The 22,825-nt window shown below is 34.7% G+C and overlaps 1 protein-coding gene across 6 annotated transcripts in view; it reads left to right on the plus strand.

Moving 5' to 3' along the window:
* The window catches only part of TCF12 (transcription factor 12), a 376,791-nt gene that overhangs the window by 254,474 nt on the left and 99,492 nt on the right, over window positions 1–22,825 (plus strand). For all 6 annotated transcript variants that reach the window (XM_024568099.3, XM_045201097.2, XM_024568100.3 and 3 more), the window contains one exon: window positions 2,758–2,822. In XM_024568099.3, coding sequence (XP_024423867.1) covers window positions 2,758–2,822 — 65 coding nt within the window. The remainder of the gene's footprint in view (window positions 1–2,757; window positions 2,823–22,825) is intronic.

Raw genomic sequence — 22,825 nt, forward strand, 5'->3', positions numbered from 1 at the left:
GTTGTTTGAAATAATGTTTCAGGAAAAGGAATTTGGCAAGTAGAAAAGGCTTAGTGCATATTTCAACCAATCATTAGTAGTTATTACATTGTGATAAATGACAAACCATTGGTATAGCTTTTCTTTTTTTAACTCTATGGTATTTGTTTAAATGTTAATGTAGTCTTCTAATGCAGTTCTGCCAAGAATATGAAACATGATTTTTTTTAATTGAAGAGAAGAAATTGTTTAATAATAGCTGCCACATTTTATATGGAGATCACCTTATGAAGTAAAGCATATTTTTCCAAAGAAAACAACAGAGTAGTTGGGGGATAATATTTTTGATAAGTGTTTGGCATTAACTCAGTTCTTCTCATAGTGGGTCATAACAGCAAAGAGGAAAAATTATAAAGCTTTCCAATGATTTAAAGTCTTAAATCGTGTCCCAAGTTCTTAAAGGAGGTGGGGGTCATAAATGTACTGTACAGTTGATTTTTATGAGGTGTCCCAAGTCAGTACTTTCTTAATGATTTACTTATGATTTTTAATATTATATAAACTTAATTCATTTGATTAATAAAGTAATACCCCCAAACCACAGAAGTAGGCTGTTCTTTATTTTTTCCCCTTAGTGAATAAGGGCTAGTGTGGAGGCTACCCCTTAAATAGATTGTTTAAAAAATAAATTTTTTAAATTTACTTTTCCTGTTCTGTATTTAATCTCTCTGCTAATCATTCTCAGTTGGCATTTTCCCTTCAATCTCTGCCATCTTTTTTTGTCCAGCAGGGTTTCTGATCCATTTTGATAAGGCATGGGGATAGATATGTGTCAAAATTGCAAGTGCATAATCATTTTAATAGTTTTGTGAGGTCAGATTCCAAGAGTAAAAAGAGTACAGTCCAGAACCCCAACATATCACCTTGACTCTTAAAGGCAGTCTTAGTTGTAAAGGATATATCCTTAAAAAGTTACAATTTTTTATTTTTATTTCATTTGTATAATTTGCAAATTAAAATTCTTTGTGTAGAATATATGACTTCATGGGGAGAATGTGAGGCAAATAGATCACATTAAATTAACCTCTTTTCATAAATCTGCATTTTTATGAGTTGTCGTTACCTGAACATGTGCTTCATCAGTAATAGCCAGTAAGTGCTTCTTAAGACATGCTATCATAATTCTAATGAGGTCAAAATTATATACCTAATTATTAAAGTATTTTCTAATAACTGCCTTTGCTATTACAAGAATTATTTTATTTATCTAAAGGTTCATAGGTGCCAAATTTAGAGTTGTAAGATTTCTACGAGTTGGCATGTGTGGCATGTATAAAAATGATTAAATATTAGTCTATATGTCTCCAAGGTTCTGTTAATTATGCACCACATCAGTAGACAACTTTGAGCATTGGTGTGTGTGTGGAGTTTTTAAAATTAATAAACTATATATTTATATACAATCACAAACTAATAACTTGTATAATTACAGTGAAGTTCATGTAATCTCAAGAACTTTAAATATTTGGGGTAACTTGTCAGATTTAATTACATTGTTATTTTTTACCTCGGAACAGAGAAAAAGAGTTAGGTCTTCCATTGTCATTGTTTATTTGTGCCACCGTGCTTGATATTAACATCAAACCATGATCCCTGCAGAAATCTTACTAAGCAACATGTCTATTTGTCAGGGACTGTTTAGTTTAAAACTGTATATTTGTAGATTCACTTTATTGAACATACTGAAACTCCAGTGTTTTAAAAAGCAAATGAGTCAGAACACTGCTGTTAATTGTCAGTACTGTGAGACATCTGTTCTCCCTCTAGAGCTGGCCCATACCATTCCCGATACTGGGCCACTTGACTTTTGAACTGAAGATGTATTCCCAACAGGAATTCTTATGTATTTCTGGGAAGAGTATAAATTGGCATGATGACTTCAGAGAATAGTGAGGCAATACCTATAAAGTTGAAAGTCTACATCCTTTTAACCAGCAGTTCGTTTTCTTTGTGTCTATCCTGGAGAAACTCTTATGTGTGTGTACAAGACTTGTGCAAGGATATTTGTTTCAGCATTCTTGATGATAACAAAAAAGTGGAAACATCTATTTTTCAGTAGGGGCATACATCAACTGTGATTTTATTTGTATAAGGGGACATTTTATAACTGTAAAAATGAATGAATGTATATCTTAAAAACACAATATTGCACAAAATGCAAAGAATAGCATGTAATCTCATCTGTTTAAATGTATTAAACATAAATAGTAATGTATGTTTAAATGAATATGTACATTAAAGGTTTCAAAATATACATGGTAATCATATACACCAACTCTATGATAATGGTTACTTTGGGATCTGGGGTGAGATTTGAGCTGTGTCCATACTGTTTTCATTTCTGAAAGAGAAAAGGAGAGAGGGAGAAATATTCAGTCTGAAGCAAATATGGGAAAACATAATTCTCACTAATGGGTACATGTATAATACTGTTGTCTATATAGATATCCATTCTTTTGACTATTTCTTAATGTTTTTTGATGAAAAGAAAGCATTTAATAAAATACATGCTATTATATGTAGTAAGTCAGAATTTAACTGTTATACTGGGTGGAATGCTAAATAAACGTTTGAAGTTTTATTTATTGGATTTTATCTTCTTTGTTCTAATTTTCTCTATACTTCCAAACCCCAGTATAATTACTGTGAATGGTCTAGAAGTTGAATTCTGTCAACAAATGAGGGTTTTTATATGGAGTTATTTTCTTTCTTTTATAGGAAAAACGTCAGAGAGAGGCTCATTTTCCCTATACAGCAGAGACACTGGATTACCAGGCTGTCAAGTAAGTTTAAAAAAATTATAAAAGCAGAGATAATTTTTTTAACACATAAAGGTTCTAATAGAGGAGGTAGAAATTTATTCAATTTATTTAACCATTATTTGTGCTTTTAATTTGTGACTGTGTTGGGTTTTTAGCAATTAAACATATTTTCTTGTGCTTCCTCTGCTTAAAATGGTTTCCCTTTTGCAATTTACCAGTCTTTATCATCATAGATTTTAAAAACTAACATTCATCTTGGCTGGGTGGCTCAGTTGATTGGAGCATCATCTCATACACCAAAAGATTGTGGGTTCAATTCCTGGTCAGGACATATACATAGGATGCATGTTCAATCCCCAGCAGGGGCGCATATGGAAGGCAACTCCTCGATGTGCCTCTCTTTCCCTCTTCCCCTTCTTCACTATCTAAAATCAATAAATACGTCCTCAGGTGCTGGATTAAAAAAAAAACAACTAACGTTCAGTTCAACTGGAATCAGAGTAGCAGTTGTCTTCATATATATCTTTCCAAAATGCTCATCGTTTTTGAAAATTTTTGCATTATTTCCTCATTAAAAAAGATGCTATTGCATTATATGAAGAGCATATAGTTGCTTTGTATAGCTTGAATATCCTGTAATGTTCAATTTATTAATGTTGGAAATATTGTCATTTGAGTCCTACATCTAATAAAATTTTTAGCTTTCAATGGTCTCTTTACTTGGAAACTTTATTTCAGTTTTTCCACATTTCCCTAGTGTGTTGCTTATCTAGTAATGGTCATCTTCTCTGTCTTTTCCCCCATATCTTTAGACTGAGAATTCTGAAGTCAGTTCATTGCAGATTTCCATCAGAGTCAAGCCAAAAAGAATAGAAAGGCAGGATGTAGTAAATTTGTTTTTTGCTGTCTGCACCCCGGCCCACCCTAATTTCACACATGGGTATGTGAGCCAGTTTTCACTGTCATACTAACAATACTACTCCATTTAATAACATGTCCCATAATTCTGCCATTCAGAGTCAGAAGCTCTAAGTTCAAATCCCATCTCTACAAGTTGGAATCTGTGGTCATAAGAAAAGTCATTTAACATTAAATCCCATCTCTGCATTGATTTCCTCATTTGAAAAATATAATTAGCATTTTTGTAGGTCTATACTTTCTATACTTTGTAGGTTTATACTATTTATACTTTGTAGGTCTCTGAAGATTAAATTTCTATATACTTCTGAAAACATTTTATAAAATGAGTATTTTTCAAAGTTTTTAGTTCATATAACCTACGAAAACAAAAGCTACTGGAGCCCTTCATGTTATTTTTAATAAACCAAAAAGTTTGAGAGCCACTGGTTTAACATTCACACTACTGCTAACCTTGAGAGAAAAACTACTGTAAGCTCTGTAAAACCACAGCTACATCTAATAAATCATAGTTAATGCCTATATTAACAAGTTTTCACTCTCTAGTATTCTCTTGGCAAAGGTATTGCTATTTAGTTAAAATCAGTGGTAAGCTCTATTTATATAATTCATCAATTTTACTAAGGTGAATCTTAACAGTTTTTGCCAAGGATTGATGTATGTTTATACCAGATTTAATTCTCATATCAAAAAAAATTATTTTAAATGTACATGCAGAGTGCTGCAATAAGTTTGTTACCATTAAGCAAGCACCAAAAGATCCCATAATATGAACACATTTAATACTTTTAACAATACCCATTTTGCAGATAAGTAAATAGGTACTCTTCAGAGGTATTAAGTAATTTAGTTAAGGCCGTACACCTAGCAAGTGGTAAACCATCTAAACTCATGTTTGATATTTTTAATGATGGTGTAACTATGCTTCACCATAAGAATCCCTCAGATTTTTAGTCTGTCACCTTACCATCATTGATTTTTAACATGTTTGGTCCAGGAAGGGCCTGGGAATTTATGTTTTTAACAAGTGCCCCAGGTCATCTAATTCACATGGACTGGAGGTTATGCTTTGAGAAACCCAGATCCTCTATATGGAGTATGAAAAAAGAAGAAAGTATAAGATTACTTATACTTTAACAGTTGTTTATAACATGTTACAGAGATCAGGCAGGACTGTGGAAAAGAGAAAAATAAGATTACTGGAATGTATGAAATACATAATAATATTGCTATATATAAGCAGATTTAAAGATATTAAAGTGAGGGAAAGATTTGTTTATGAAGAATTTATAAAAGCAATCCAGGCACCCCAAAGAAGCCCAAAATTTAGCACAGAGGGGGGAATGAAAATTATACTGCAGCAAGGATAAATATCCTCATTGAAGACAGAAGAACTCTTAAAACAAGTAAAGGGGTTCCTCACTGTGAAAGAAGCAATGACTTTGCTATGTATTATTATCACTTGGCTCTGACTATGCTGCAATGTATAGGAGAAATTGTGATGGATGGCACCAACTGATTTGAGGCCTAAGCAATAAGCTCAGGAAATTCAAGAGTTAAAAGAGATGTATCACTTCCGTTCAAAGAAATACCAGTATTCCAAATGGTATTTATCATAATGGGTCAGAGAAGAAAAATATACACTGAAACTACTAATTGCTGCTGTTTTGTCTTAACTTTTCACAAGTGATGTAAAAATCTTAACCACACAATGATAACACAAGGAAATATAAATAATGACTAAAAAATTATATCCAAACACCACTTTGCAACCATATTTTTTAACAGAATCCCTCCAAGGAACATTAACTCTGCTGTTCATGTACATAAAATGCTGCTGACATACTGCAAAATTCAGGCTAATTTAATAATGCCTGATGGGCCTTACTTCATGTTAAGATGATGTAATAATATGTTGCTAAATGAGTCTCCTCATATTACCTTCATGGCAATCATATAACTGATGAGCCATTAAAAGGAAACTGGTATAGCAGTATTACTGGAAACACTGATATATCATTCTGCAATTGAATTTTTTTAAACTGATTCAACACAGAACACAGAAGCCAACATCTTTATTGACAATAGGTGTAATACTTTAAAAATTGCCATCATGAGGTAAAAAATCCTTTTAGCATTACAACAGCTTCTCTTTGAGACCTCTTAAGTATTTAAGTTGTTTGTATATGTTTTTCAAAAAGTGTTCAAACCTAGAAGGGAAGGATCTTGTTCTTTTTTCCTAACAGATTTGTTTCATCAGAATTCAGATAGTATACCCTTGAGAAAATGACAGTTAATTTTAAAAACTCTTAGTTAACACCTAGTTATTTGGAGATTTACCCACACCATTTGCTTGTTTACGATCCTCTTTTTCTATTATAGCCAATCTCTTATGCAGACATTTGATAATGATAAAATGATGAGTCAATAATACATCAAGAAGATAGAGCAATAATAAATGTGTATATACCTAATAACAGAGCTTAAAAATAAATAAAAGTAAAAGTTGATAGAATTAAAGAGAGAAATAAATCCTTAATTATAAAGATTTGAATAACTCACTCTCAGCAATTGACAGAATAACTAGACAAAAACTTAGACGTAGAACTAAATGAACTGTCAACTACCATGACCTAATTGATAGAACTCTATTCCCAGCAACTGAAGAATATAAATTCTTCTCAAGGGCAGTTGAATGTTATGTGTCAATATATTGTAAAACTAGTGTCAATATATTGAAAAGTTTTGAAATCACAAAAAATTAAGTGAGAAGTCATTAAGATGCTAAGAATAACACCCAAAATTTGGAAATTTAAAAACCCATGTCTAAATGACCCATGGTTCTAAAAAGAAATCACAAGGGAATTTAGAAGGTAATTTTAACTTCGTATATTTTATTATGAATTATAATAAAATATGTGTAACAAAATTCGTTGATGCAGCTGAGGCAGTGCCCAGAAGAAAAGGTAAAGCTTTAAATGCTTGTATTTGAAAAGAACTTCTACAGTGCATGACCTGAGGTTCTCCCTTAAGAAGTTAGAAAAAAGAAACACAAAGGAAGTAGAGAGGAGGAAACAATAAAAGCAAAAGCAGAAATCAATGTAATATTATACAATAATAGGAAAAACTAATGAAGTCAAAATTTGATTGTTTGAAAAGACCCTTTAAATTAATAACTCCTAACTAGATTGATGAAAACCGAAGAGGAGAAGGAAGAGGGGGGAAACAACATGAATTACCAATACTGTAATGGAAGGGAAGTAGAGCACTATAAATTGTATATACATTAAAAAGATAATAAGGAAATATTGTGAATAACTTAATTCGGAAAATTTGACATTGTAAGTGAAATAAACAAATTTCTTGAAAAATGCCTACCAAAAGGGAATAAGATAAAACAAAGTCTAAATAGCCCTTTATCTATCAATGAAAGTAAATTTATCTTACAACTTTCACACAAAGAAAATTTGAGGGTCATGTGGTTTCATTGATGAATTCTTTCAAATGCTTAGGGAAAAAAATAACAATCTTATACAAACTATTTTTGGAGGAGGAGGGAACACTTTGTAACTCATTTTATGAGAGGAGCAACAACCTGATCCGCAAACTGCGTGTCCAGTTTGTACCAGAAGTGAAAGTTTGGCTTAACATTAGAAAATCAATCGATTCAGTGTATCACAGTAACAGAATTAAGAAGAAAAACAATATAAATTTTTCCATAGATGTAGAAAAGATATTTGACAAATTCAAATACTCAGGACAATAAAACCAGTCAACAAACTAAACACAGGAAACAGCTTCCTTAGTTCGATAAAAGACATTGATGAAAAATCAATAGCTAAGAGTTTACTTAATGTTGAAAGACTAATAGTTTTCCCCCTAATGTCAGAAACAAGGTGAGACTTTCCATTCTCATCACTTGAGTTTTATGTCATGGCCAGTGTAATAAAGCAAGAAAAAGAAGGCATAAAAATTGGAAAAGAAAAAATTAAGCTGAATTTGCAGAAGACATGTTTGTGTACATGGAAAATTTTAAGGAATTATTTAAAAAATTTCTGAAACTAATAGATACTTTTAACCATGTCACAGGATACAAAGCCAATCTGAAAACTCCCAGTTGTATCTCTGTACACTAGCAATAAATGATTATAAAATGAAATTAACAAAATCATACCATTTATAGTCAAAAACAAAATACTGAGGTATAAATTTAATAAAAAATTAAAAGATAAAATATAGTAGTTTCCCCATTACTAGCAGGGGCTATATTGTAGGACATCTATTGGATGCCTAAAACCACAGATACTACTAAACGTTATATATACTGTGTTTTTTCCTATACATACATACTTACGATACTATTTCATTTGTAAATTAGTCACAGTAAGAGATTAACAACAACAATAATAAAATAGAATAATTCTAATATAATTCTAATAATTCTAATAATAAAAGTTATATGAATGTGGTTTTTCTCTCTCTCAAAATACAGTACTTATCCCCCTACCCCTACCCCCGCCATCCACGATTTTGCTTTCTGTGGCTTCACTTACCTTGGTCAACTGTTATCTAAAACTATTAAATGGAAAATAACAAAAATAAACAATTCACAAATTTTAAGTTGTGTGCCATTCTGAGTAGTATGATGAAATCCTGTGCTGACCTGCTCTGCCCCACCCAGGATGTGAATTTGTCCAGTGCATCTCTACTGTATATGCTACTTACCCATTATTTACTTACTAGCCCTTTTGTTTACCAGATTTTGTTCCAGTAATCCTTATTTTATGTAATAATGGCCACAATAGGTAAGAATAGTGATACTAATATTCCAGATATGCCAAAGAGAAGCCATAAAATGCTTTCTTTAGTGGAAAGAAATGTATGTAAAGGTAAAAACATAATATATAAAGGGTTTGGTATTATCCACTGTTTCAGGCACTTACTTGCTGGGGCTCTTGGAACCACTGAGGAGCTTGGAACATAATTCCTGCAGATAAAAGGGGAGTAATGTATCTTACCATATTGTATTCAATTCTTCTCTTTATGTGAGATGATCAAATGCCTATGTGATGAGATGAAGTGAAATGATTGACAGTAGGCATTGTGACATAGTGTTAGGCTACTGTTGACCTTCCGATGATGCATAACAAGCAACTTTATGGTTGCTTTATGATCAGCGTGAGATTTCATTGTGCTACTCAGAACAATACACAATCTAAACTTTATGAATTGTTTATTTCTGGAATTTTCCATTTAACATTTTTCAGACTGTGGTTGATCATGGATAACTGAAACCGCAGAAAGTAAAACCACAGGTAAGGGAGGACTACTGTAATGCTGAGAGAAATTAAGATCTAAATAGAGAGAGATGCAGTGTTCATGAATTGGAAGATTCAATATCATTTAGGTCTTAGTTCCATTGGGCTATAGATTTAATGCACTCCCAATTAGAATTCCATCAGATTCTTACAGAAATTGACAAGATTATTTAAAAGTTTATTTGAAAAGGCACAGGATTAAGAACCCAAATAATTTTAAAAAGGGGAAAGAACTTACTTTAGCTGATTTCAAGATTTACTACAGGGCAATAGAAATCAAGACAGTGTGGTATTCCTGTAAAGATTAACAAATAAATCATGGAACAGAATAGACTCCATAAAGATATCTACACATATATAATAAATGATGTTTGATAAGAGTACACCAGCAATTTAGTGAGAAAGGAAACACATCTTTAACCTATGGTGCTGAAACAACTGTGTATCAATATTAAAAAAAAACCCAAACAATTCAATCCTACCTTACACCATAAATTTGAGATAGATCATGTACTTAAAATGAAAACTAAAATAATGAAGTTGTTGAGGGAAAAAATAGGTGACTATTTTTGTCACTTTAGGATAAATAAAAATGTCTTAGGACATAGAAAGCATAAAACATAAAAGAAAACTTGGTAAGTTGAACTTAAAATTTAAAACTTGTGCTCATCAAAAAAGACTGTCAAGAAAACAAAAAGAGTGGTGGCTGGTGTGGCTCAGTGGCTTGAGCACTGGCCTGCAAACCAAAAGGTCGCCGGTTTGATTCCCAGTCAGGACACATGCCTGGGTTGCGGGCCAGGTCCCCAGTAGAGGGCATGTGAAAGGCAGCCACACTCTGATGTTTCTCTCCCTCTCTTTCTCCCTCCCTTCCCCTGTCATTCATAAATAAATAGATAGATAGATAGATAGATAGATAATCAAATCTATCTATCTTTAAAAAAGAAAACAAAAAGAGAAGCCACAGAGCAGTAGAGGGTATTCGCAACACATATTTATAACATGAAGGACTTATGTTATGATCCTTGACAACTAAATAATAAAAAACAAGCAACCCAGTTTTTTAAAGGGGCAAGCTCTTGAGCAGAACTTCACAAAAGAATATACACAAATGAGCAATCCACATATAAAAATAAGCTCCACATTATAAGCTATCACGCACATGAAAATTAAAACCACAGTGACATACCACTATGTACCTACCAGAAAAGCTAAAATAAAAAGATGACACATTGCTAGTGGGACTGTAAAGTGGAATATTGACTTCAGAAAACTGTGTGTCAATTTCTTAGGAAGTTAAATATGCATGCACCCCATGACTCAGCAGTTTTACTCCCAGGTACTTATCCAAGGGAAGTGTAAACATTGTTCACAAAAAGTTTTAATCAAAACTGTTTCTAGCAGCTTTATTCATTATAGCCTAAAACTGAAAACAACTAAGGTGTTCATCAATAGGAGAGTGGATAAATGACCGATACTATGTTCAAACATTGAATGTATTCAGCAATAAAATGGAATGATTTAATTATCTCAGTAACATTATGCTGAGTGAAAGAGGACAAATCTCAAAAATACTGTATGACTCCCTTTATATAAACGTCTATAATAGGGAAGACTGTGTGTTGATAAAATTCAAATCAGTGGTTGCCAGTGGGAGGAGGGTTCTATTGTGAAGGGACTTATATTTCTGAGGTGATAGAAATGTCTTAGATCTTGATAATTATTCAGAATTGATTGAGTAGTACACTTTAAGCTGTGAACACTTTATTGTGTGTAAAAAACAACTTAATTTTTTAAAAAATGAAAAATGCCATTTATAGTAGATCTTAAAAAAGCTTAAAATACTTAGAAATAAATTTTAACAAAAGACATGCAAGACCTCAACACTGGAAATTACTAAACATTGCTTAGAGAAACTTTTAAAAGACATCAGCAAATGCAGAAATGTATCATGTTTATGAACAGGAAGACAATATTCTTAAAATGTCAGTTCTTCCCATATTGATCTGTGTATGTCAAATGTAATCTCAAATATAACCATACCAGGATTGTGTGTGTGTGTGTGTGTGTGTGTGTAGGAATTCACATGCTGATATTTATTTATTTATTTATTTATTTATGAAATTAAAAAGCCCTAGAATACCCAAAACGGTCTTAAAAAGTGAAAGGCAAAGTTGGAGAATTTATGCTACCTGACTAGTATAAATTAAGACCTAGTATAAAGCTACAGTAATTAAGTAGCACAGTACTAGCATATGAAGAACGAGGCAGACAAGTCTAGTTTGTTGGATTGAAGACTTTTATCAGGGGACTTACATACAGAAAGCAGTCTAAGGCATCAAACAAGACAAATGGATCCTTGTACCTTTCACCCCTTAGTCAAAGTGCTTCTCTCTCTCAAGTGTGGATGATCAAAGAACCAGGTACGGGAGGCTCTGGTGCCATAGTTAAGAGATCCGGTCCCCCTCAAGAGAGAGCTAATAGGAGTCCTGTGATCAGCCCAGAACTCATCTATACAAATTTCAGAGGCCCAGGGTGGGTGGGTTAAAGGTTTAGATTCACGCAGATGCCAAGATATGGATTAGCTTTAAGATGAAGTCACTTACGTTCCAGACATAGTTAATTTGATTTTCAACAATGTTTGCTGAAATAGTCCAATGGGTAAAGGAAAGATTTTTGAACAAAAGATGCAGTAACAAGTGGATATTAATGTGGACAACTATGAACATCAGTCTTTTTCTCACACTAAACACAAAAATTATTCAGATTGACCCTAGACCTAAATGTAAAACTAAAAAGATTTAAGAAGAAAACAGGAAAATATCTTCTCAATTGGGGGTAAGCAAAGGTTTCTTACACAGAATACAGAGAGAAATAACCACAAAAGAAAGAAAAAGTAAATTCATCAAAATTAAAGATTCCTGCTTATCAAAAGGCATGCATTTGGGGGGGTGGGGAAAGACAAACCACAATCCTGGGAGTCAGTATTTATAGAAGCATATCTGACAAAGGACTCATATCCAGGATATAGAAGAACTCCTACAACTCTATTGTAAGGTTACCCAAGACTTCTACAGCTTTTCTCTTCAGGACAGGGGATTTAAGTGCAATGGATAAACTTACTTCTGGCCCCCTTTATTTATTTATTTGTGTGTGTGTGTGTTTATTTATTTTTAGGGTGATTAATAGCATAATTTTATTAATTATGCCATTACAGTTGTCCTGATTTTCCCCCGTTTATCCCCTCTACCCAGCACCCCCGACTCCCTCAGCCAATCCTTCTACCTATTGTTCATGTCCATGGGTCATGCGTGTAAGTTCTTTGGCTACTCCATTTCCTGTACTGTACTTTACATCCCCATGGCTATTCTGTAACTACTGTTTATACTTTTGTACTTCTTAATCCCCTCACCTCATCACCCATTGCCTCACACCCTCCTCCCATATGACAGCCATCAAATCGCTCTCCACATCCATGATTCTGTCTCTGTTCTTCTTGTTTGCTTAGTTTGTTTTTTAGATTCAATTGTTAATAGCTATATATTTTTTGTCATTTTATTGTTCCTAGTTTTGATCTTCTTCTTTTTCTTAAATAAGTCCCTTTAACATTCCTTATAATCATGTTTGATAATGACGAACTCCTTTAGTATTCTCTTGTCTGGGAAGTTCTTTATCAGCCCCTAGATTCTAAATGATAGCTTTATGGGGTAAAGCAATCTTGACTATAGGTCCCTGCTTTTCATGACTTTGAATATTTCTTGCTAATCCCTTCTAGCCTGCAAAATTTCTTTTGAGAAATCAGCTGACAGTCTTATGGGAACTCTCCTGTAAGTAACTAATTTCTTTTGTCTGCTACTTTTAAGATTCTTTCTTTACCTTGAATCTTTGGCATTTCAATTATAATGTGTCTTGGAGTGGGCCTCTTTGCATCCATCTTGTTTGAGACTTTCTCTGCTTCCTGGATTTGCATGAGTATTTCCTTCACTAAATTAGGGAAGTTTTCTTTCACTATTTTTTCAAATGTATTTCCAATTTCTTGCTCTTTCTCTTCTCCTTCTGGCACCCCTGTGATTCGAATGTTGGACTAGTTGAAGTTGTCCCAGAGGCTGCTTATACTATCCTCATTTTTTAAAATTGTTTTCTCTTGTTGTTATTCTGACTGGTTGTTTTTTCCTTCGTTATGCTCCAAATCATCGATTTGATTCTTGGCTTCATCCACTCTACTGTTGTTTCCTGGTAAATTGTTCTTTATTTTAATTAGTGTATCTTTCATTTCTGACTAGATCTTTTTTACTCTGTTGAGGTCCTCACTAAGTTCCTTGAGCTTCCTTATAGCCAGTGTTTTGAACTCTGCACCTGATAGATTGCTTATCTCCACTTCATTTAGCTGTTCTTGTGGAGTTTTGATCTGTTTTTTCATTGGGCCCATGTTTCTTTGTCTCCTTGTTTTGGCAGCCTCCTTTTGTTTGTTTCTATCCATTAGGTAGAGCTGCTTTGACTCCGTGTCTTGGTAGTATGGGCCTAATATAGTAGGTATCCTGTAGGGTCCAATGGCACAACCTCCCCTGTCACCCAAGCTGGGTATGCAAGGTGTACCCTTCATGTGGGCGAAGTACACCCTCCTCTTGTGGTTAAACTTGGTTGCTGTTGGCAGATCAATGGGAGTGATTTACCCAGGCTAGTCAGCTGCAGGAATTGTCTGTGACCACTTACCACCAACCTCCACCCTCCATAGCAGATCACCTGTGCCGGGGCAGGGTGGTGGTGCTCCAACATGGTCTGTTGCTTTTTGCTGGGTATACTGGCCCTGGGCTTTCCCAAGTGGTGCAGGCAAAAGGAGCACCCACCTGTGTTCTGCCTGGAGCCACCCTACATGAGCTGTAGCTATCTGAGATGGCTACTACTTGTGCTGGGCTTGGAGATTCCCAAGTGAAGCCAAGCTTCGAATCTAGGCTGGCTGCTGCTAGTGCCAGGCCTGGGGCTCACTGAGACCAGCTCTGGCTTGTGTGAGAGTATTGGGAAGTTGTGATTAGGAAGTTGTGAAGCATGAGCCAAGACCAGCCATTCATATGGAAACATAGCGTGGGTGAGCCCATAAGTTAGGTAGGGAGGAGCCTCTGGGGCTTTCTAAGGTGAGTCAAACAGTGGTTAACCAGGTTGATGGAATCTCAGGTATGGTACCAGCTTACTGGCTCTGTGAGAGGAGGTTTCAGAAAAGGGTCAATGGCCTCTGCTTGCCTTGATGCCAGACACTTAAGTTTTTCCCTGTATACCTACCACTGGTGCATTTCAAGCTGCTACCCCACTGTTGGAGCCCAGAGGGAGTGAGTCTGGTTAGGTGAGTCCCTGTGTGGGTTCTTTAAGAGAAATTGCTTAGGTTTCAGCAATTTCTTCCACCAACTCCATCCCCGCTGATTTTTGCAGCCAGAAGTTTGGGGGACTTATCTTCCTGGCACTGGAACCCTGGGCTGGGGGCCTGGTGTGGGGCTGGGTCTCCTCACTCCAAAGATATCCTTCCCAAATTTTCATTCACCACAGGTGCATCAAGGACCAGCCCCATCCACATCTGCGCCTGTCCTACCAGTCTGGATGGATGTGGTTTAATTCTGTAGTTGTCTCTTCCATTGAACTCGATATCTGAGGGTTCTGAGTGATGGTTGTTCTATATTTTAGTTGTAATTTTGATGTGGGTGTGTGAAGAGGCGAGCCATGTCTGCCTATGCCTCCATCTCAACCAGAAGTTCCAGTCTCTTTTAAACTTGTAATTCTTTGGTCATTTCAAGAACAGAATCACTAGTTGCTAGCATGATTATAAGCTGCTACATAAAAGGTACTGTGGTATTGGTACTTATTTTTTTTTCTCTTATTTCTTTCTTTTCTTTCCATTCTTCTTTCTTTTCTTCCTTCCTCTCTCCCTCCCTCCTTCTTTCTTTCCTTCTTTCCTTCCTTCCTCCACTCCTTCCCCTCCACTTTCCCCCAACAAGGCTTCTCTCCTAAGAGAAGAATTTTCCTTAGCCAGTGAGAGCTGACAATTTCAGAGTTTGAACTGTGTTACTTAATGGGGTGATTTCCCAGTACACAAGAGGACCCAAATAAACTATAAATACCTTCTGGAGGGTGGGCCCCTTGTAGTACAGGTTTTCCCTACTAGGTAAGTGTTCTAGGAACCCATCTGTATCAGTGTACCTACAAGCTGGCATTGTTGTAAGAGGCTGTGATTGGCTTCAGTTAATCTTTTGAAGACTCTTTCAAGGCATTTGCCCATTTCATGATGGGTGATTTATGAGCACATCTGCCCACACCACTGTTGAGTGTTCAGCAGTTTTTGACCAATAGCAGCATAACCTCCATGTCACACCCTCCCTATTCACCTGATCTTGCCTTGACCTCAGTGACTTTTCTTTTTCCCTGATGAAAAAAGCCCTCAAAGGGAAACATTTCAGCCATGTGGAAGAGGTGAAACAAAAAATGGCAGAAGCAGTAAAAGGCACCAGGATGAGTTCAAAACCTGTTCTGAGCAATGGAAAAAACATCTTGATAGGTAATTGTATCAAATGGAGAGTACTTTGAAGGTGACTGAAGTTTACACATGTAAGAATAAATGCAATTTTTTATAAATAAGTTCCCTGGGTTTTTTGGGTCCCCTCTCTATATAGAGAGAAAAACTGAGGGATGAGATCAATGGAGTAATTATCCAGCCTTCTTACAAGAATATAAGAAAGTCATGCTGCTGTAGGAGAGGAAATTTTCCTCAACCCTGTTTCAGTCCCTGGCTGGGCCTGAAAAACAAACCTGCAAAAACAGATTAATAGAAAAGCATACAGATTTATTTAACAAAAGTTTTACACAGGGTTTTCATAAGGAACTGAAATAAAAGGCCTATTTACTTTTATGCTAGGTTTGATGAAGATTGGACATAGTTGTGGAGAATTATGATACATTAACAAGTATAAAGTAATTGTAGTAATTTGGGAGAAGCTTTGCAAGGCCTGTTGGTTAGGATTTCTCTTGGCATCCCTTTGTCTTTGGAGATAAAGATGCTTCTTTCCTCCAGATATAGAGAGAGTATCTCTCACATTGAAGTGTTGTAGCCTGTTTCAGGGAAGAAGGATTTGGGTGGGGAGGGGGTAGGGATCAGAATCTGCCACCTGCTTCTTCAAGTTTCACTCCTCAGCTTAAAATATTCAATAAGCCAAGGATGGTGTATCCTGTAGCCATCAATGCTTTTTTTTTTTTTTTTAATCTTTAGAGAGAAGGGAAGGGAGGGAAGGAGAGAAACATCAATGTGTGGTTGCCTCTCATGTGCCCCCTACTGGGGACCTGGCCCACAACCCAGGTATGTGTCCTGACTGGGAATCAAACCAGTGACCCTTTGATTCACAGGCCAGCACTCAGTCCACTGAGCCACACCAGCCAGGGCCTATAGCCATCAGTGCTTTTACTTTTTAAGTTTTTAAGTTGCTAAGACAGAATTTTTAATGCATTTTAAATGATTTCAATAACCCTAATTTTTTAATATCTAGATATAGTTTGGTTTGAGGTATTTCTCTTACAGAGTTCTGTAAATTTAAAATGTCTTAAATAGTAGTGGAGATTATTTGCTTTATTTCAAACCTACTTTTAATCAAATAATAAGATTTTTGTGCTGATTTTATAGGACTAATTACAGAAATCTGTATCCCACCATATAATGTGTACATTGTATTTTACATGTTATAGGCTCGCTCCCATAAATTAAGACTCAGGTACCTGGTAAGATGTGCTCTAGACCAGTGATTGGCAGGCTATGGCTACCAACCAAATATCCCCTCCCTACCCCTTTACTTTTTTTTTTTTTTTTTGTAAATGGTTTTTATCAGAACATCGCCTTGCTCATTTGTTTATACATTGGCTATGGCTCCTTTCTTGCTACAAAGGTGGAGTTGAGTAGTTTGCTGGTGGAGACAGTATTCCCCTGCAGAGTTTGAATGTTTTCTATCTGGCTCTTTACAGAACTAACCATACTCTAGATAATGCATAATTTTCCAACGAAGCACAATATTTTCCTATGCAGATATGTGTTTCTGACAAAAGAATCAGGAGCTTTCATATGTAGCCAATACTGGCCTGCTGTTTACCCAAGAGAATTAATTAGAGCTAGTTGTTCTAAAGAGCAGTTTGGATATTTCTTTACATAACAGTAAACCTGATAGTAGGGATCTTAGGCAGAATTATGGCCTGTTTTAGGGAAACATAATATTTAGGACAAAAATTGATATTGTATACCATTCTGAGCAAATTTATTCAAACAGGCATAAGTAAATTAAAATTCATTCAGAGAAACACTCACAAAAAGTAAAGTAACTTGCAATTCTAGCATATGGAGAATGATTGAAGGACTGAGTGCTAGTTTTAAGGAGGGAGGACTTGAGTAAGGAAAAAAAATCTTCAAATATTGGAAGCATAATTTGGTTTGTTCTGTAACTGTTAAGGTTACAACTTTGGACAGTAGGGAGAAGTTAAGGAATCCTGATTTTAACTTAATATAAGAATGTTCTCACAGTAGATAAGATGGAACCTTCATAGATAGGACTTTCCTCCCACTGAATGTATTTAAGCAGAGGCTAGACATGCATGCTAACACGATTTTTATAATAGAGAGATTAGAAGATCTGTTGTTTGAAATAAATGACCTTAAAATGTTCCTCCAATTTTGTGAACTCTCTCGTGACAAATACAAGGCTTTCCAAGAGTTGCTCCTGATACTTCTGAGGTTGGAGACCAGAAATTGCTTTTGACAGTAACCTGTATGGTTTTATATGTGTTTGAAACTTTATTCAAATAGTACTCAGCAGACTCAATGTAGAAGTACAATTAGCAAATATTTGAATTGATATAGTGATCATGTTTGTAGGCCAATTAGATATGTTAATGATAATAATGATAACACATAAGGGTAGCATACATCAGATACTTACCTAGTGCCAGGCATTGTGCTAAACACCTTACAGACATTTCATTTGGTCCTTGTAATGCTCTATGAAAAAAGTGCTACTGTTGTTGCTGTTACTATTATTGCTCCTATTTCACAACTGAGGAACCTGAACCATCAGGGGTTATACAATTTATCCAAGGTTTCATAGCTGAAAAGTGAGGTAAGGATAGGAAAGTGAAGGTAGTGATGAAATAATGTTTAAAGTAGTAGACTCTATGGTCTAGTCTTCAAAGAAAGTAAATGAAGCCGTGATTAAACTTTCGAGACTGGAAAAGAAAAGGTCAAGATATTGGGTGTATTGAGACGAAAGAATAAGTGCATTAAGTAGTAAGAGAAGAGTGTGTCTATAAGAATAAGCTACCTCAGAGTTGCATATTGTACTTAAAAATTTCAGAAGTCCTGTGGTTCCCAGTACTAACAGCATCCTTTTGGGAATAAAATTATTCAATGGTGATTAGAGGATTATTAGAATCAGGAATATTAAGATATAAAAGTTTTATATTGGTTCAGTGTTGAAACTATCCAAGAATGATTCACTCATGAAGTTGCATGTGAAAAGACCATGTACAATGGTTGGTACACGGTAGGCATTCCGAAAATCTGAGTCCTGTGATCTAGGAAAAAGTGTCTTAGCAAGAGGAATAAACCATCAGCTGCCTGCAGAATGAGCTTTTGGGATTTGTGAGTTGTTTGGAACATAGGTAAAATAAATTGTTTTGTGGACGGAAAGTCTCGTCTTGAAGTATCAGACAGTAGGCAATTTTAATTTCCTGCTTCTTTTAAAAGGCCAGAGAGTTATATTATGCAGGGGACTTGGCAGGGGAAAAAACTTAATTGTTTCTGTTTTCTGTTCTTTCAATAAAACTTGCTAATTATACTTTTGGTGGTTCTCCTGCTCTTTGGGAACATTGTTTCAAAAAGTTAGTTTATTCTGTTGCAAATTTACTTCAGGAGAAAGTGTCTATTAAATAATGGCTAGGGAGTAGACACACTCTCAGAATAAAAAGTGAAAACAAAGGTGACCATAGACTGGATATTACATGATAATAAGGGATTGTTGTCAGTTTTGGAGAATATAACAAGAGCTGAAAGATGACAGAATAAATGAAGTAGAAACAGTAGAATGTTGAGTTGCAGAAGCTGGATAAAAAGTACATGAAAGTTCATTGTACTTTTTTTCCTACTTGTGTTTATATTTGAGAATTCTGAAAATAAAATGATTAATTTTTTAAAGATGTATAAAATGTTTCAGTTTGAAAAGTAACTCATGCCTAATTATATACCTAATACTTACTATATATTGGGTTTTGTGTTGCTCTTAATTGTATTCATGAAAATGCAAGGGATTGGGAGGAGGGGGCACTCATTTACTAGATGTAAAAGCTAGCATTGAAGGGAAAGGGAGTGGCTTCAAAGTCTTAGAACTTCATCTGTCTGCTAAAAATCTTAAAGGACTATTTAATACCATTTCCACAAAAGCAAAAGAGAAGTGACATTTATCTCCTGTTCTAATACTGGTTAACTCCTCACATAGCTTCTTTGTATTTACAAAAACAGTTCAAAGGCTTCCTGGTAGTTTTGCAGATGACTTTCAGAGGTTCCTATTTGACAAGAATGTTTCTCAATTCAGACATTCAGGAAAACTCACTTAGAAAAAGACAGTATGCCCACTCCTGACCTTAGGAGAGTCTGCCTTCAAGATATCCCTTATAGCATTTTTGGAAGTGAGGATTGTCTGTATGGAAGCCTATAAAATCCTAAAAGAAAGTTGTTACTGCACAGTAGCAATTATTTAAATATTGAATATATTAAAATGGCTTTGAGTTTGTTCTCTTCATAGTTCTCTTATTTCCAAGAAGCCTTTCTTTTGCTGATCTACTTCCTAAATCTCTATTTTGATATCTTTTCATTAACTGATGCCCAGATTTGGGAGAAAAGTTCAGAGAAAAAAAATTGTGGAAAGGAAATACTAAGATGGTAAAATTTCCCTCTGTTGCTGATAATTAAAGAAGATTTGTAAACTCAAACTGCTAAGATCACCATGTTTTAGTAATTTAATAGTACATGGGTAGTTTCTTTTCTTTTTCCTCTTTTTAAGATAGAGAGATTGGGTTGATTGCTGTGGCACAGACACATTTGATGGATGACTGTCATTATCTCCTCAAACCTGCATTACACTTTAAGTATAGAAAATGATAATTAAATTTTCAAGAGACTATGTTGAGATTATAAGATTTGGGACTTGTAAAAAAACAGCATTACAGTTGGCTGGTGGTGGTTGGTGTGTTTTTATCGATGAGGGGGGAGGAATAGAAGCATCTTAGGTTTCCTTTTACTTTGTTTCCCTGTATATCTCCATCCCCCCAGCCCCCATGCTCCCAATTAATACCTTGTCCAACGTGTTGGTAATGACTCGGACCTATTTAGGTTGCACAAAGCATTTAATGAAATCTTGTCTTAGAACACTAGAGAGGATCATAATTAATGTCTCATTTTCTGCCAGTTGCTATTGATTACTCATTCAAGATCCCTTTGTTCTCAGAATGATAACAACTGTACTTTGCATCACTATCTAATGAGATTCTCAGGATAGAATTCTTTACCAACATGCTGATAATTGTTAACATAGCCCTGGAATTTCAATGTAAATAAATTTGCATCATAATACAGTTATTTCACAAATGTGGATGTTTCCCAAATTCGGATTTTATTACACTCTGTTTTTTAGTTATTTGTAGAAGTTAACAGAAAAGACTGATATTATTAAAACCCAACATTTATATTTTTCCCCGAGTTCCCCTTCACCCTCTGAGATTTTTTTATTGTGACTTGGGGTGAGAGGCTTCTTTGTCACTCTTCAGTTCCCTTGTCATGATCTCTGAAACTTCAAATGGATTTACAGATAAACTGTACTATGATGTTTCTGAATTAAAAAGACAATTGTAAATATGATAATGCTATACTAATTTTGCCTTTAGGACAGTTTTGTTTCTTCATCCTTTGGTGACAAATACGTGGGGCACCATAAAGAATTCAACTGAGAAATTTCAATAGTTTATGTACTCTATTTTTATCTTGATTTTTTAATAACTTTCTACCTCTTTAATTAGTTGGTTTTCCTCTCAAAAAGACAAATCTGGGAACAGCTACTTATTGGTATTAATACTGCATACCACTTTAGGGGTATAATATAGGTATGAAATTAAGAAATTCTGTAGAATATACACAGAGCAGAGGTTCCAGGACTCTATATTAAGTATTTTAAGTTTTTTGAGATGTGTGACTATAACATTAAGTATTCTCTATCTTATTTTTCTAGAAAACAAATTAGTGACGAGTTAGTTCTTAACTTGCAATCATAAAATAAGGCTAGTAGTAATTTTTGACGTAGGATTAACCAGGTCTGTATTTAATTTGAAGTTACGGATATCAAAGTATATGTAGTACAGTGTTGAGGCTAAGCCATTTAATGGTAAAAAGCAGCTCTTAGGAAATAAGCCTGTTTATCAATATTTCAAACACTTTCTCTTTTAAGGGTAAAGAATATCCAAATTATTACACTGTGATTCTGAATCCTCCTGGCCATAGAGCAACACCATTTTACATAGGATGTTCTTCTGCTTTCTTATTAAATCACATTTAGAGTACCTTCCAATATAATTAAGCAGTCACATTGATAAATCATGTTGGCTGAGCCCTCTACTATATTTCTTTCCTTTACTTTTTGGTCAGTATCATCCTGAAGGCTTGAATAGCCTTTTCATATTCACATTTCAGAGTTGGGAATTCTCAAGCACATGAAGAAGGAGAGAGAACTTTAAAAAACATTATCAAACAGTCCACACTAAGTTCTTTATAAAGAAATGGGGGTTTTATTTATTGGCTAGAGGTTTGTTATGTCATTCACAATGAAACTTAACTTGCTGTAGGTTTTATTACAATAATCTAGGCTCTATCAGTATATCAGGGATAACCGTTCATTGATTATTCTTCAGTAATTAGGTGTATTTTTTGTAGATGAGATTCTAGATGACTGTAAAGATTCTTTCCTAAGCATGTGTAAGAAATTTAATACTGTGTCTTTTCAGAATTCTGATTGCACCTTGAATAAAACAGCTTAGCAGAATATAACTGTTTTGCCTAGTTCTGTATCCTCTGGGATAATTGTGTATTCTTTTACCCTGAGACACCTCCAGGACAAGATCAGTGGTAATCAATAATGCTTCTCATTTGTTTAAGGCAGGCAAAAAATCAATAACATGAGCTGATATGGAATTTAATTTTAGGGGAAAATATGTTTATAATGTGTGTGTTCGTGTTACCAAAATGTTTGGAGAATGAAAGGAAAAATATATGATTTTGTTAGTGGTAGAATATCAAAATATTAGGCTTATAATAGTTTAGCCCTTAATTTTTCTAATCATATATTCCATTAGTCTCATGGGTATTATTTTCTAGATTATTAAGTCCTTGTGGAGGGAATCTTGTCTTAAACCTCTTTTTTATTTCTTATACTCCTAAACAATTTATTTTAGTTAACAGGATAGAATATAATCTTGTGTTCTTAAAAAGAAACAATTTTTTTCTACATTTACTTTGCCTATTATATAGCTCATGATACAGATTAAATGGGGTTATGGTTATCTCTATGATTAGCACAGCTGACTGAAGAAAAGCTTCTACGTTTTTTGGCATTAATATTCAATATAGAACAAGACGCCAGGTTATTTCCTAACCACATCTTCATATTTGTCTATAGTAAGGAGAAAGGGTTAGCAACACTAAAATTGGTAGCAAGTTAACTTTTTTTCCCCTAA

The sequence above is a fragment of the Desmodus rotundus genome, chromosome 7 (assembly GCF_022682495.2).
Source record: "Desmodus rotundus isolate HL8 chromosome 7, HLdesRot8A.1, whole genome shotgun sequence".
In the NCBI taxonomy this organism is placed as follows: Eukaryota; Metazoa; Chordata; class Mammalia; order Chiroptera; family Phyllostomidae; genus Desmodus; species Desmodus rotundus.